The following is a 13604-nucleotide window of genomic DNA, read 5'->3' as shown; positions in this document are numbered from 1 at the left end:
ACCAGCAACAACACGTTGCTCAGTTTTGTTCCAGTAAGTTATGAACCATAATAACGTTGAAACGAATCCGCGGAAAACTCCGGAAGTGACGTAGTACGTCCCGCTCGGCGGATACGAAGATAAAAATATATAGGCCTAACATTCGTAATATTAATGTATTTTTCTAATGTTGTATTTGAGGAGTTAAACAATAAAGACAGTTATAATATTAAAATACAGTTTCATGTATTTGTCTACGTTTATGTATACAAATGACATGACATGGGTCAGAGCAGTGGTTCCCAACCTTTTTTCCTTGGTGCCCCCCCTACTCATGTTTAAGAAAAGCTGACCCCCCTTTGTTCATGTTGTTTTTTATTGTAAGTATGTCAGCTGTATGATAAAACAATATGTCAAGTGTTATTTGTGAAGCATTTGAACTCAAGGCAAATATACCTCTGGGGACAATAAAGTATCTCCTGCTAAGTGGTCTCCATGATGTGTAAAAATTAAAACGTTGTTGTAGGACTATAGCAAACACATCGTTGGAAAGGTCTCAACCTGGAGAGGAACATATGTCAGTCTGAAGAGGATACATTACTCCTGCTTTGAAATATTGACCTCTGAACCTTGAACCCAGTACATGTATGAAGGCCTGTCATTTAGCAACAGAAGGTTCTACACACATAAAACCAGCTGTTATAGAAAGCTCTGGACCTCAGCCGTCACGTAGATATGGTCACCAAATTACCTACTGTAAGCACTGTCAAATATGGTAATAAGCTAATTTTATTTTATTTAACGATTTGATTTTTAAAATCTGATGACACCAGTGTGTTCTCCATCCCAAAAAACCCCAGGGTTTATCCAAAATTATACACTGCCAACTTCTACTTATGAGAAATATACCAATATACTTTAAAACTACAACTCCCATAAGAAACGCCACAGAAGCTGTTACAAAGCTTGAGCACTTGTAGTTCTTCCGGGGTGGGTGGGGGGACTCGTTCGGCTCCTCTTTCTGCTGTCTGCCGTGAAATGGCTTGATTCCATTTCAGATTGAGGCCGCCCGCCGGCCGGCCGAGCACACAATATATGAGACAAATACATGAAACTGTATTTTATTATTATAACTATCTTTTTGTTTAACTCCTCAAATACAACGTTAGAAAAAAACATCAATATTACGAATATTATATATTTTTATCTTCGTATCCGCTAAGCGGGACGTACTACGTCACTTCCGGAGTTTTCCGCGGATTCGTTTAAACGTTATTATGGTTCATAACTTACTGGAACAAAACTGAGCAACGTGTTGTTGCTGGTGACACAATCACTGACTGTATACATGTATATTGAAGCGATCCTGGCGTTAAAGACCAGCTGATCGCTGCCCGATTCTTTGAAATGAATGGCCGCATTGCATTGGGGGATAGGCCTATAGGCTTTGAATGCGTCCTGCTCGGATCATATCGTAATGTTCTGTATTAGCCTATACTGTAATATTTCACCGGTAATAAGACCGAAATAATATTATTAAAGTAAAGAAATGACTACTATGATAACATCTAAATAAATGTTGATAGATGTAGCATTATAGTTTAAAAAATATAAATCAACAAAAAAGCAATCAAGCTTAGGCCTACCTGGCCGAAATAGACCGAAATAATAACATAAAAAGAAATACATATAAACCATGATAATATCTCGTGAATAATGTTGATTAAAACAGCGTTTTTTGGGCTAAAAATACCAATAACTGTCACAGATTTCGAGTTAAGGGGCGGGGGGCGTGTTTTTTTCTTTCGTCGATATCCGACGATGAGGGAATAACATGAATGTCTATCTGACGGACCCCCTCGTCGAAAAATAACGTCAAGGGTATCCCTATTTCGTTGAAACTTGACGCCAGGGTCCTTGACCATGCGTCATACATTTGACGAGTAGGGAGTGAGACTGTGTTGTTTTGGTGCCTAAACTTAACTGTTGTATAAAGACCCCTTTTTTCTCAGCTAAAGTCAACTGCAATGGCTCCTGAAAGGACCAACACCTCCTGGTGACCAGTACCCGGCTCACAGCAATCTTTTCTTGGCAAATCTAAAGTCACTATAGACTAGTATAACTTTTAAATGTTTCTGAAACTGTGTAATTTTTTATCTGATGATCATAAATGACGTGTAACAGCAAACAAGACTAACAGTGAAAAGAAGGCTATTTTCATATGGTTTTTATCAATGTCTCTGCCCGGCTCTACAGTAACACATTATAAAGAGGCACAGATTTTGGTGGAACGCTGGAAAAGCCTTTGTTATTGTATCCAGCCAGGTAAAGGGCCTAATTGTATGTTAATTTCATTTTAGAAGTTATTTGTTGTGGTTATGGCTGATACTAGAGCAGGGCCATCACAGAAAAGGAGGAAATGAACGAAGAACAACTAAAAGCTAAAGGGAGAGTGACAGACAACGAGTAAAACCCAAGTCAACATCAGTCAGGTTTTCAACACATGGAGACAATTACAGGATTGTAAATGATTTAAAACCGACCCTAAATATGTCTATTTCATTCATAAAATAACTTTACAATGCGTGATGTGGTTGTTGCCTACATCAGTTGCCAATTGAATTACACTCCCCTTCCACTTAGCTCCTGGTTTTTATTTCTTTTCAGTCCATGTTTGTGTTGGCCTATTTTCTTTTTGACCTCCTGTACCTGTGTAAAGCCTCCTTGGGTTTCATGAAATGCACAAGATAAATCAAAGTTATTATTACGTTGGTTGCTACAATAAACTCTTGATGCATATTCTCTTGTTTTAAATTAATGAATTTTTGTCTGAGCAAAACATTGATCGCAACTATATGACCTCCTGGTAACGCTAACTCTGTAGCCTAATACAGTGGGCAATACAGCACCATAAAGAAAAGACCTCAGCAGGTATGGTAAATAACACTATACCTTTTTTTTCCAAAGCGGCCTAGCCCAATCTACCGGCAATTTGATTTCACCCTGCAGCTCAGGCTGGAAACCTGTACATTTACATATCCTGCTTCCGTTACAATTTTGTGGGGACCAATCACAAACTGGCTTATCCACCTGGCGCGCTATTGGATGGTTTTAACACAATGACGATAGAGAAGCGACCAAGGAGCTTCTTGTTTACATTCGGCCACCGAAGCGCAGCAACCCGTTGATGGCGCTGGCGCTGCTACGTCACCCAGATCGTTGGTGTGATTGGTTGAAGGACTATCCAATTGCGTACCGAGTCATTCGAACTGTGCCCGTTGGTCACGCCTCTTGTGCAGTAGAAAATACAGAGAAGACTCCCCAGACTAATGTTCAATCTTAAAAGATTGAGCTTGGTCTGGTGATAGCCAGACTAAAAGCGGCCGCTAGTATCAACACAAACTTCAAGTTACAAATAGCCACTTTCACTGTAAAGACCGCTGTACTTAACTGCCATCATGACCAGCTGGCGATCGCATAATTTCTTAGGATATCATATAAAGTGTTTTGCACAAGTTTTCGTAAACCTTGAGAATGATTTGGTGTGTGTGTGTGTGTGTGTGTGTGTGATCATTTAGCTTACACACGGATGGGCTGCTGCAACAGTAGACTCAAATATGATGTGTTATCACAGAAAATGCAGCACGATCAGTATAATAACAGCATGTTGTTGACATGATTTCAGTGTTTTTCACTTCCACCATATTGCTACATTGCCGTCCAGTTAAAATGTATCTCCATATTTTTTCCATATCTCCTTTAAGGTTGTTATATAAGACATTCAAAGTCCGGGCTATGATTGCCTGCACACGGTTTACAAGACACACAGAGGGAGTGTGACATTCAGGACGCCATTACTCCACTATGTCTTGACATATCTGCTACAATACTGTTCTGAATGTCGTACAGAGCCCAATTAAAGCTGCTATAGACAATATGTTCATATAACAATAGAAAATATTGATGTGTGATGTGAAGGTTGTCAGTAGCAGTGACAGTTTTTCTCACCTCTATGGTCAGACCTTTAGATACCCAAAGTGGATCTTGAGTTGAGATTCTTCTGGCAAGAGACCATTGTTTTGTTTGTTTTCTAGATTTGGTTTGTGAGTGTAATTTGTTTTTATTTCTTTCTGACATTTTATTTTTTGCCTTTTCTGTTTTTGTTTTAGCTTATATATTTGAATGTAAGCTCATCGTGCCATTTGTTATTTTACTTAATTTAGTTTGCAATTCCATAGTGAAAAAAATCTTAGTTATGAGAAATGAGGCTAGATATTTTCTTGCCTTTTGTTTGTCCTAAATAAAAATACTGATCTAATGTTGTCTTCCTGTTGTTAAAGTTATACTTTTATTCTGATATTACTTGACTTTATGAATGACATTAGCCATAGTGAATGCATCCAGTCAACATGTCTTCAACTGATTTGATAACTGGGGCAAAGAAAAGGTGAAAATACACTTAAAACATGTATTTAGCCTATATGTATTTATTTATTTATTCATGGATGCATTAGGGGTGACTTTAATTCCACTTTCATTCTTATTCACTCATAGCCTACTCATATACTCATGTATACTCATACTGTATAGTGATCTGCTGCACTGGAAGTGTGCCAACTTCCTGAAAGACCGGTTGAAAACGAAAGTAAAATAATTTGCGCCCTTTTGTGTACATTTCTCGGTGGTAGCATTTGTCTGTAGGCTGTTGCTGACACGGTAAGTCCTTTTTTGATTAAAGTGCTCATTAAAGAAAAGGATCATTTTTGGCTCTTTGGTTCCGGTGTTGTGCAGCCTGCTGCTGCGCTGGTTGTACATTTTGTCCGAATAATTCAAGTTACAGCAGTTTGTAAAGTTTGTAAGACGTGATGGCGCCTGTTGATCGTACTGTTAACACTGACTGTGCTGTCTTTCGTTCTTTACGCAGGGATTTCAGTGGTTGTTGTTTAAGATTGATTGATTAAAATCAGTTATTTCAGGCTATTCACTTCTTCATTGCACCGCCAGAAGAGTAGTTTTCAGTCCCGTTTGCTCATTTGTTCCTTGCTGTAAACCGACCGACTTCTATAGCAGTTTAGAGCAGAGGCCCATTACGTCACTCTCAGATCCAGATGTGAATTCAATAATGTAAAAAAAAAAGAAGCTTTTTAATTCCGTGTAAAGGGTTTATTAACTGTAGGCTGATTAGTAGCTTTATTAATCGTAAGAATTGCATTTACTAATTCGTTATACATTGGTTACTGTAATTTATTAGAGCAAGTTGCCAGGTTGTGGTAAATCCTCCTTCAGCATTATACTTTACTGTCTTTTAGAGGAGCACTCCATGCTTTTACACATGAAGCTCAGCGTACTTTTTAGTATATTACTTAAAACTTGTATAGGCTAATGTAAAAAAAAATAACCCTGATGATGTCACCAGTTGATTGCCTAATTAAAGATGCTATCAACTTGCATTATGGGAAATGGAGTGGTTTTGGAGCTTGACTCATACCAGGGACTGAAAGTTAGGATGGCTCGGCCCCTGCGTCAGTTTTGACTGTTATTATTTTTTTGTGTGCTCATAGTGCTCATATTATGCTTTTTGGCTTTTCCCCTTTCCTTTATTGTGTTATATATCTTTTTATATATCTTTTTTGTGCATCTTATAGGTTTACAAAGTGAAAAATCCCAAAGTCCACCCCAAAGGCACCTATGCCATCTCCAACAGAAAACACTGTTCACAAACTGCTCCAAACAGCTCTACTGTAGTCCAGCCTTTACTTCAGAGACAAACGTGGTCACTTTGTAACACGTGTTATAATGCTCGCCTAGCTGCTAGCATGGCACACCCTCGTACTCTGCTTCTGACTGGCTAGTAGTCCTTACCTAGCTACTGCGCATGTGCGACTCCCAACAAAGATGGAACAGAAGTGAGATATCTCACTCTGTAGCTCAAACAGAGAGCTCAACACACAGGGTGAAAAGAGGAGCTGCAGCAATGTGCAGTACAACAAAAAATATGGTGTTTTTTGAAAATTAAACCATGTAAAACCTATTCTGATATAACCTCTAAATACAATTATGAACCTGAAAATGAGCATAATATGAGCACTTTAAATGTGAGATGCCAACTTTATAAAAGAGTAATATTAAATAGCTATAGTCTTTGGTTCATCGGGAAGCAAAACTTCTGGACAAAAATCAAGTTATTAACAACTTGCTAATATAATAGAGTAAACTGTAACAACCCTTTATTTATGACATATAAATTTAGATGGATTTCTGTTATTTGCTGGGTTTTTATAAGTGCAGACCTGATGGCTCATTACAGAGAAACTCGTGAGTTTTCCAGCATGTGTAAGTGGGTGAATAGTCCTTTGGAGCTATAGCTAAAAGAAAAAAAATGTTCCACATTATGGCAAGCTAAAAGTTCTTCTTATTAATGCATATACCAGATCTGTATCAACATTAATACATTAATTATATTATTGCAACCCTAATCCAGCACATATACACATAACCTCCTGTAAAACTTCTCATCTAGCTTATTGTCGAATGATTACATTGAAGGCTAATCTGGAAACTGATTTCCCCTCTTCTGTCTGTTCAGTGAGCAGACATGCAGGTTCACGAGATGCTTCTTGAGACTCTGGAGACATTGCGCAAAGAAGACTTTAAAACACTTCAGTGGTACCTCTCGATGGAGGTCTTGGCTGGCTGCCAACCAATACCTCAGTCCCGTCTGGAGGATGCACCCCGGACCGTCACTGTCTGTAAAATGATAGAGAGCTACGGTAAAGAGTCGGCTGTCAAAGTCACAGTTGAGATTCTGAAGAAGATGAATAACAATTATGCTGCAGAGAAGTTAGAGAACAAATGCGCAGGTGCAGTGGATGTTTAACTCCCGCAAAGTTCATGAGTCAAAGTAAGCGAAATCAGTTCCTTTGTCATGTCTTTTTTGTCTATACTGATTTTCTGCAACTGTATCATCTACAGGAGGAAAAACAGCTGCACCCTCCGCGTCCTCCTCTGCTGTAGCTCCTGCTGCTCCCGCCACACTGTCGGCTCAGCAAGGAAGTGTGATCATCGCCCCACAATTCACTAGTAGCACCGCTGGAGCAATGACTATAAACATCAATAATAAATAAAACTCACAGAACATAAGATTACTGGGATAAGGAAATGCACACATTTAAAAAATATTGTGATTTGCTACTATAGTAAGCCTATAGTTGCACAAGTGGAAGTCCTCCAGCTCCAGCTTTACTATTTTTAAAGAACCTCAAATCTCCATATTTAGCATTTATAAGCAGTAGGGCAACCTTAATACATGCTTTATTACAGTGTTTCTCAAAGTTTTTCAGACCAAGGACCACGTACCCATTAAAAAAAACTCACGGACCACCTAACTGCCAAAATATTCCCCAAAACAATAAGCATCCTATACTTCAACACTATATTACAAATCAAAGCCAAATTAAATGACGGTTTAACAACAGTCACTCAATGTCTCACTGTCTTAGAATGGTGCTGCTTGTGCTGAGAATGCAGTAACCGTGAACTTAATTTCTCTGCATTTTCTTCACATGTCAAAAGACAGGAGGCAGTGTTGCAAAACGGGTCGGCTTCATTGCTGGAGTCCGACAACACGAGAAAACAGCCAATTTAAATGTTTAAATTAACATAAGTTTATTTGAAGTTTAAAGTAACACACATATGCTCCTTACTCTTAGGCTTTGGATTTGCTGAACAACAGTTTGAGAAACACTGTTTGGAATTTTAAATAAAAAACATGATATTTTACCAAATCTACTCACGAACCACCAGGAGTCACTTGCGGACCACCAGTGGACCACTCTTTGAGGAATACATGCTTTATAACACACTGTTTGTAAAGTATTTGTTGTAACTTCTAGACATTTTATATAATTACATCTATGTTTCAGTATAATGTCATTCATTATCTGTTTTTAGACAAGCAAACACCTATGTGTGCTGGTGAACTGGTACATCTGCTTAAAATTATGTTGTTATAAACCGTTTATTCAATGTTTACTTCAAAAAAGACGGACTTTAGTATAATCCTATTTTTTATATGATAATTCTGTGCATGCTTGATAACTTCATGAGCTTTTATATTATTTCATTGAAGGTTTTATTTTTTGGACCAGCATTTACATCTGATGTGTGTCTCACACAGAAAATCCAATTTTAAGGCCAAGTACTAATTTTAAAATGTGATACTTTCTAAATAAACAACAACAAATCAAGTCAAAAAGGTGATCTTTTTCTTTTTTGTACAGTAGAGGGGCTCTAAATAATAAATGTAAGTTTATAATCCGTAAGAGTTTTGTCCTGGGAAAAGCTGACTTCGCCAGTGACAATGTAAACCTATATTACATAGATCATCATCATCATCATCATCATCATCATCAACTTTATGGCCAGACTCAAGGTCCATGTTGAGATATCTCTAAGGAGTTCCCGGTAAATGTATTTTTTATAAAGGGTCCAAAAAAGCCTTGACGGCAGGAGACACAAACTCAGAAAAAAAGCAACAAAAACATTGAAAAGGAACAAAAACTTTGGAAAAAGCCCAGTTTTGAAATTCCGCCTCTATGTCCAACAATTTACACCTCCGTCCCATCTGCAGGTGCATGTCATCTCCACCTGGTGTCAGCAGGTGGAGCCACACTGCTGCTGTAACTAACCTCCACTTCTCATTTCACAGCGGAAGAATAAGACAAAAAAAAAAAAAAAAAAAAAAAACAATAAAAGAATTGTGCAACAGCCGCAAGAACACATCTGCAAATTAATGAATTAGGTTAATTGTTTGGTGCTTGTGTAAGTGGAACTAATGTGAGACATTTAATACTGTTGATGTCAAATAAATCCAGTTAAATATTGGGAAATTAGTGAATAAGAAGCTGACTGTATCTTTTCATTTTTAATGAGATTTTTATGACGTGATTAAAACCCTTGTGTTGTCCTTCGGGAAACGTTCAGTTTATTTGACGTTTTTGCATTGGCCTGGCGTTGAGCTTCGGGTCCCCCGGTGACCCTTGCGTACTATGTGACCTGGACTGCAATCGAACCCGTATAGACAGGCTAAAACAAAATGTAAATAAACTAACCAAGTCCCCATGACACGAAGGACAATACAAGGGTTAAATCATGACTGTGTTACTTCTGCTGAAATAGTTTCAGATCATCATTATCCGTTATTGTGACCTGCATGCTGCATCTGCCATTTTGGATGGATAACATTTTTGATAACTGTTCTCTCTCTTTAGTGCTGCCATTGTCATCCCACATTGCTGTTTTTATCTCTGTAGTAACCCAGAGAGACAAGGACTCTTGTTAGCTTATAGTTATTAGTTTTTGTATGAGGTTTTATTATTTCTTTAAAAAAAAAAAAAAGGAGCACACTTAATATCTTTATTTTCATTACTTATCCTATGTGTTTTCATTCTTATTATGAATATTTATAAAGTCTTTGTAACAGTCTTGCCTAGTCATTTTTTTGTATTATAGTATTTCAATTCAATTTGTAATGGGCTACTGAATAACAAATGCACTACATGACCCTTAGCTCTCAAAATATTATTTCTGTTCTAAAAGCAATATTGCATCTGTTGTATGAAGTCCATATAACATTGACTCTGATATGGACTTATCACAGGGATAAACAACATGTAATGATTGTCAACCACAGTGGATTTCCTCGACAAAGAGAGACACAGTCAAGTGAAAATGAAATTTTGCTGTGGGAATTGTCTCGTTGTGGTTAGCATACGTGCTTTGTCTCGGTCATGTGAGTTTCTATTAGAGGAACTGTTCAACTCTGCCCTTCTATCTTTCAATCTCATTCTCTGTAACATGAACTTGAACTTGTTTGCGTTTGTGGTTTCAAACTTCCTGTCCAACAGCCTAAGTTAGAATCTAAAAGTAGTCTTTTACCATTCAATGCTATTACATCTTCAATAGATTAATCAGGACAGTCGTGTCTAATTACCAGAGCCACTACGGTAAGACATTCACTTCGATATTTAAGAAAACAGTAATTGCTTATCGTCTGGTCTTACTCAAGCTATCACGAGGATGCTTAAATATCCTAAAACATGACTTTGTCACAATTATGTTCACAGTTATTTACCTGTTTGTCCTGAGTTGATTTACGTGATTGTTTTCTAATATTGGTCATATGCATATGTATTGTATTGTGTGAGTGTTTCCTGTGAGTCTGAAGACATTGAAGTTCATTTTTGTTTGTTTTTTGTAAAATTGGAGATTTGTGTTTCGTAAAAAAAAAAGTTCCTCCTGATCTGTCAAATCTTTGACACTGAACATTTAACCTACGAAGCTCAAAATGTTCTTGTTCTTCAGTGATGCTGTACCGTCGTTTGGTTGTTTTAGGCCTTTTTGGCATATGGCATGAGATATATAAGCAAACCAGGAATGACATTTTACAGACTGTTGGTACTATGAAAGGTTTATTAATATGAGCATGTTAATGCCATGTATTGATAGATTACACTCTCAGAAAGAATGCTCTGTTGTAAAAAAAAAAAATATATATATATATATATATATATATATATATATATATATATATATATATATATATAATATATATATAATATAGTTCAGGTACAAGTGAAACATTAACAAAATGGTGTCCCCTGTGCTTTAAAGAACTCAACAAATAAATAAATCTTTGAAACCCTTACGGGTAAATTCATAGCAATCATCCAACAATAAAAAACTAGACTTGACATGTTTGAAGGCTGTAGCTTTTATGCTGGATTGGGCTGCATGTTCAACATTCAAGAAATTGCTTATTTGCAAACCGAAAGCTTATTTTTCCTCTTTTTAGTGATCAGAAATGCAGGTTCCTCTTCTGATCTTAGACACTCTGGATGAGCTGGGTGCTGACGAGTTCAAGAGGTTTCGGTGGAATCTCACTCAGCCTGTGCTGGACGGATGTCAGCCCATTCGTAAGGGCCATCTAGAGAATGCCGACCGACAGGACACCGTCAGTAAGATGATAGACAGCTACGGTGAAGAAACAGCTGTGAAGGTGGCTGTTGAAATCCTGAAGAGGATGAATCACAACAACGCTGCGGAGAAGTTGAAGAAAACATATCCAGGTGATAGATTCTAGAAAGTGCTAGAAAGAAAAGTTCCCATCTTGAGCTTAATTCTGCAAAAGCCTTATTTTCAGTGGGAAATGATCCCGTATGTTTCTATCTTTCATCACCAGGTGGATCGACAGCTGCACAAACCCCCTCTCCTACACCTCCCTCCTCCTCCTCCTCCTCATCTTCCTCGGGTTTGACCGCTGCAGATGGTGCCACAGTTTGTGCCCAGGGTAGAAGTGTCATCGTGGCACCCAACATCACAGGCACCAGCTCTGGTGTATCAATTAATATGAACATAAATAACTGATTCTGTTTTTGATGTTAAATGGTTTTACACCTCATTAAAATGTTTGTAAAACATACTGTGCATGTCCCTTAGAGTGTATAAGCTGAAAAGCCTGCCAGAGGGGTTTCTTGAATTAAAGTTGATTGATTTCTGCAGACATAAAAACAAAAAAATGACTTTAAAGCTATGTAACATTAAAAAAGGAAACAACATATTTGTCTTGCAATAGAAAAGCTGAATGCAAAAGCAATAAAACACACCCTTAATCAATATAAACTCAGGGGTTTTGTTGCTAGAGCCTTACTTGGCTACTGTTGTTGTTTTAGCATTGTCATATACATATTTCAATTATTTTATCACAAAAGTAAAACAAAAAGTAAACACAATGAATGTTACCAGGACACAACTTTACTGTTTTGGTTCACTCAACGCTCTCATCAGATTGACCTGGTAGAGAAAGTTAGCGACTAGTTTCAGAAACACAACTCAAATGAATGCTAATCTCGCTCCAAATCTGCTGTATTTGAATATAACCATTCACTAAAAACATAAGCCATCGGGGTGCTATAATATGTCAGTGTTGTTTAAAGCTGGCTTCAGCTTTCCAGAAAATCCATAAATTTATAAAATTTATAAAATTTATAAAATTTATAAAATTTATAAAATTTATAAAATTTATAAATATATATACACTACTGGTCAAAAGTTTTAGAACACCCCAATTCTTCTAGTTTTTTATGGTAATTTTAGCAGTTCAAGTCCAATGAATAGCTTGAAATGGTACAAAGGTAAGTGGTGAACTGCCTGAGGTTAAAAAAAAAGTAAGGTTACCCAAAACTGAAAAATAATGTACATTTCAGTATTTTACAAAAAGGCCTTTTTCAGGGAACAAGAAATGGGTTAACAACGTAAAGCTGTTCTGCAGCAATGGAGGTTGATCAAGCCATGAAAGTTGGTGCTACCAATTCCCACAGGTGTTCCAACTTGTCTGGATTACTTACAACCCCCTCTGTTTGTATAATGCTATGTTTACACGTGGCCGGCTATTTTCCTAAACGGACATTTCAACCTCTCTGTTTTCAGAAAAGTGTTCGTTTATATGTACCCGTGTATATATATGCCGTCAATGCCGTCAAGACGATGCCAAACCTGTAGGTGGCAGTGTAACGAGAAGCTCAAGCCCACGTTAGCCAATCAGAATCTCTCTCTCGGCACACTCTCGCGCCAGTGTGTCAGCCACATGGCGTGTCCGTTTATATTTCGGCTCCCATGTTAACAGGTTAGAGCACTGTCGGCGTGAGACGCGTGCCTGCTAGAAATAGAACCGACGCCTATTTTTCACGCGAGACACAAGCGTGTTGGAAGCGTTTCCAGGCAAAATAGAATAGGAAAATATGTGTTTATGTCATTTAGACACGAATGCACATTAATAAATGACATCTTGATGTTTGAAAGTCTAAGTTTTGACATCAATGTAGATATAAAATGTAATACAAAATTTCAGAGAAAATATTTTCAAATATTGCACCTGTCATTCAGAACGAAATGTTCTGTAACATATTTTGCAGTCAATACTGCAGACGTTGTCTTGCTTTAATCAAATCAATAGGCTATATATAAATGGTAGGATAGGCTACGATAACAACGTAGTGTGTGTTCTGAGTGGCGGTCCAACATCAGATAGGCTATATAGGCTCTTTACAGCTACACAGACAGCCCACTTACCCATTTTTCAGAGTTTGAATCTGTCGGCGCTATGTCCTGAGATCAGCCCTCCCTGTACCTAGCAGCAGGAGCAGCGCCGCGTCAGACACGCTTCTGGTGTGTAGGACACAGAAAAATATTGTGTTGCCATAAAAATGGCGGGAAAAAGGCAATTAACAATCGAAGAGAGACAGACCTTCATAACACTTAAAAATGTTGGTCTTTCCTACAGAGAAATTGCGAAGAAAGTCAAGGTGTCAGTGAGTACAGTATTCTTCATCATCAAAAGGAACTTAGAAACTGGGGGAAACTCTGACAGGAAGAGGCCTGGCAGACCCAAAGCCACGACAGAATCAGAAGACAAGTTTCTGAGAGTCAACAGCTCACAGGACAACAGCTTCAAGCACGGCTTAATAGTGGTCGTAATAAACAAGTCTCAGTTTCAACTGTAAAGAGAAGACTTGGAGCTGCAGGTTTGATAGGTCGAGTTGCAGCAAGAAAGCCATTGCTAAGACGTC

At 37.8% G+C, this 13604-nt stretch overlaps 1 protein-coding gene across 1 annotated transcript; it reads left to right on the top strand.

Moving 5' to 3' along the window:
- The first annotated feature begins 9797 nt into the window (after positions 1-9797).
- On the top strand, positions 9798-11458 carry LOC114545609 (pyrin). The gene is made up of 3 exons (XM_028564010.1): positions 9798-9983; positions 10832-11105; positions 11219-11458. The coding sequence occupies exons 2-3, from the start codon at positions 10841-10843 to the stop codon at positions 11401-11403; spliced, it is 450 nt and encodes a 149-aa protein (XP_028419811.1). The 5' UTR covers positions 9798-9983; positions 10832-10840; the 3' UTR covers positions 11404-11458.
- The last annotated feature ends 2146 nt before the right edge of the window (positions 11459-13604 follow it).

This window comes from Perca flavescens, chromosome 2 (assembly GCF_004354835.1).
Source record: "Perca flavescens isolate YP-PL-M2 chromosome 2, PFLA_1.0, whole genome shotgun sequence".
NCBI lineage: Eukaryota > Metazoa > Chordata > Actinopteri > Perciformes > Percidae > Perca > Perca flavescens.
This window is presented reverse-complemented; position numbering and strand designations above follow the sequence as displayed.

Coding starts and splice junctions, on each gene's coding strand:
- LOC114545609 (XM_028564010.1), top strand. CDS start 10,841: ATGCAGGTTCCTCTTCTGATCTTAGACACTCTGGATGAGCTGGGTGCT. Junction 11,106..11,218: donor GTTGAAGAAAACATATCCAG/GTGATAGATTCT, acceptor TTTCATCACCAG/GTGGATCGACAGCTGCACAA.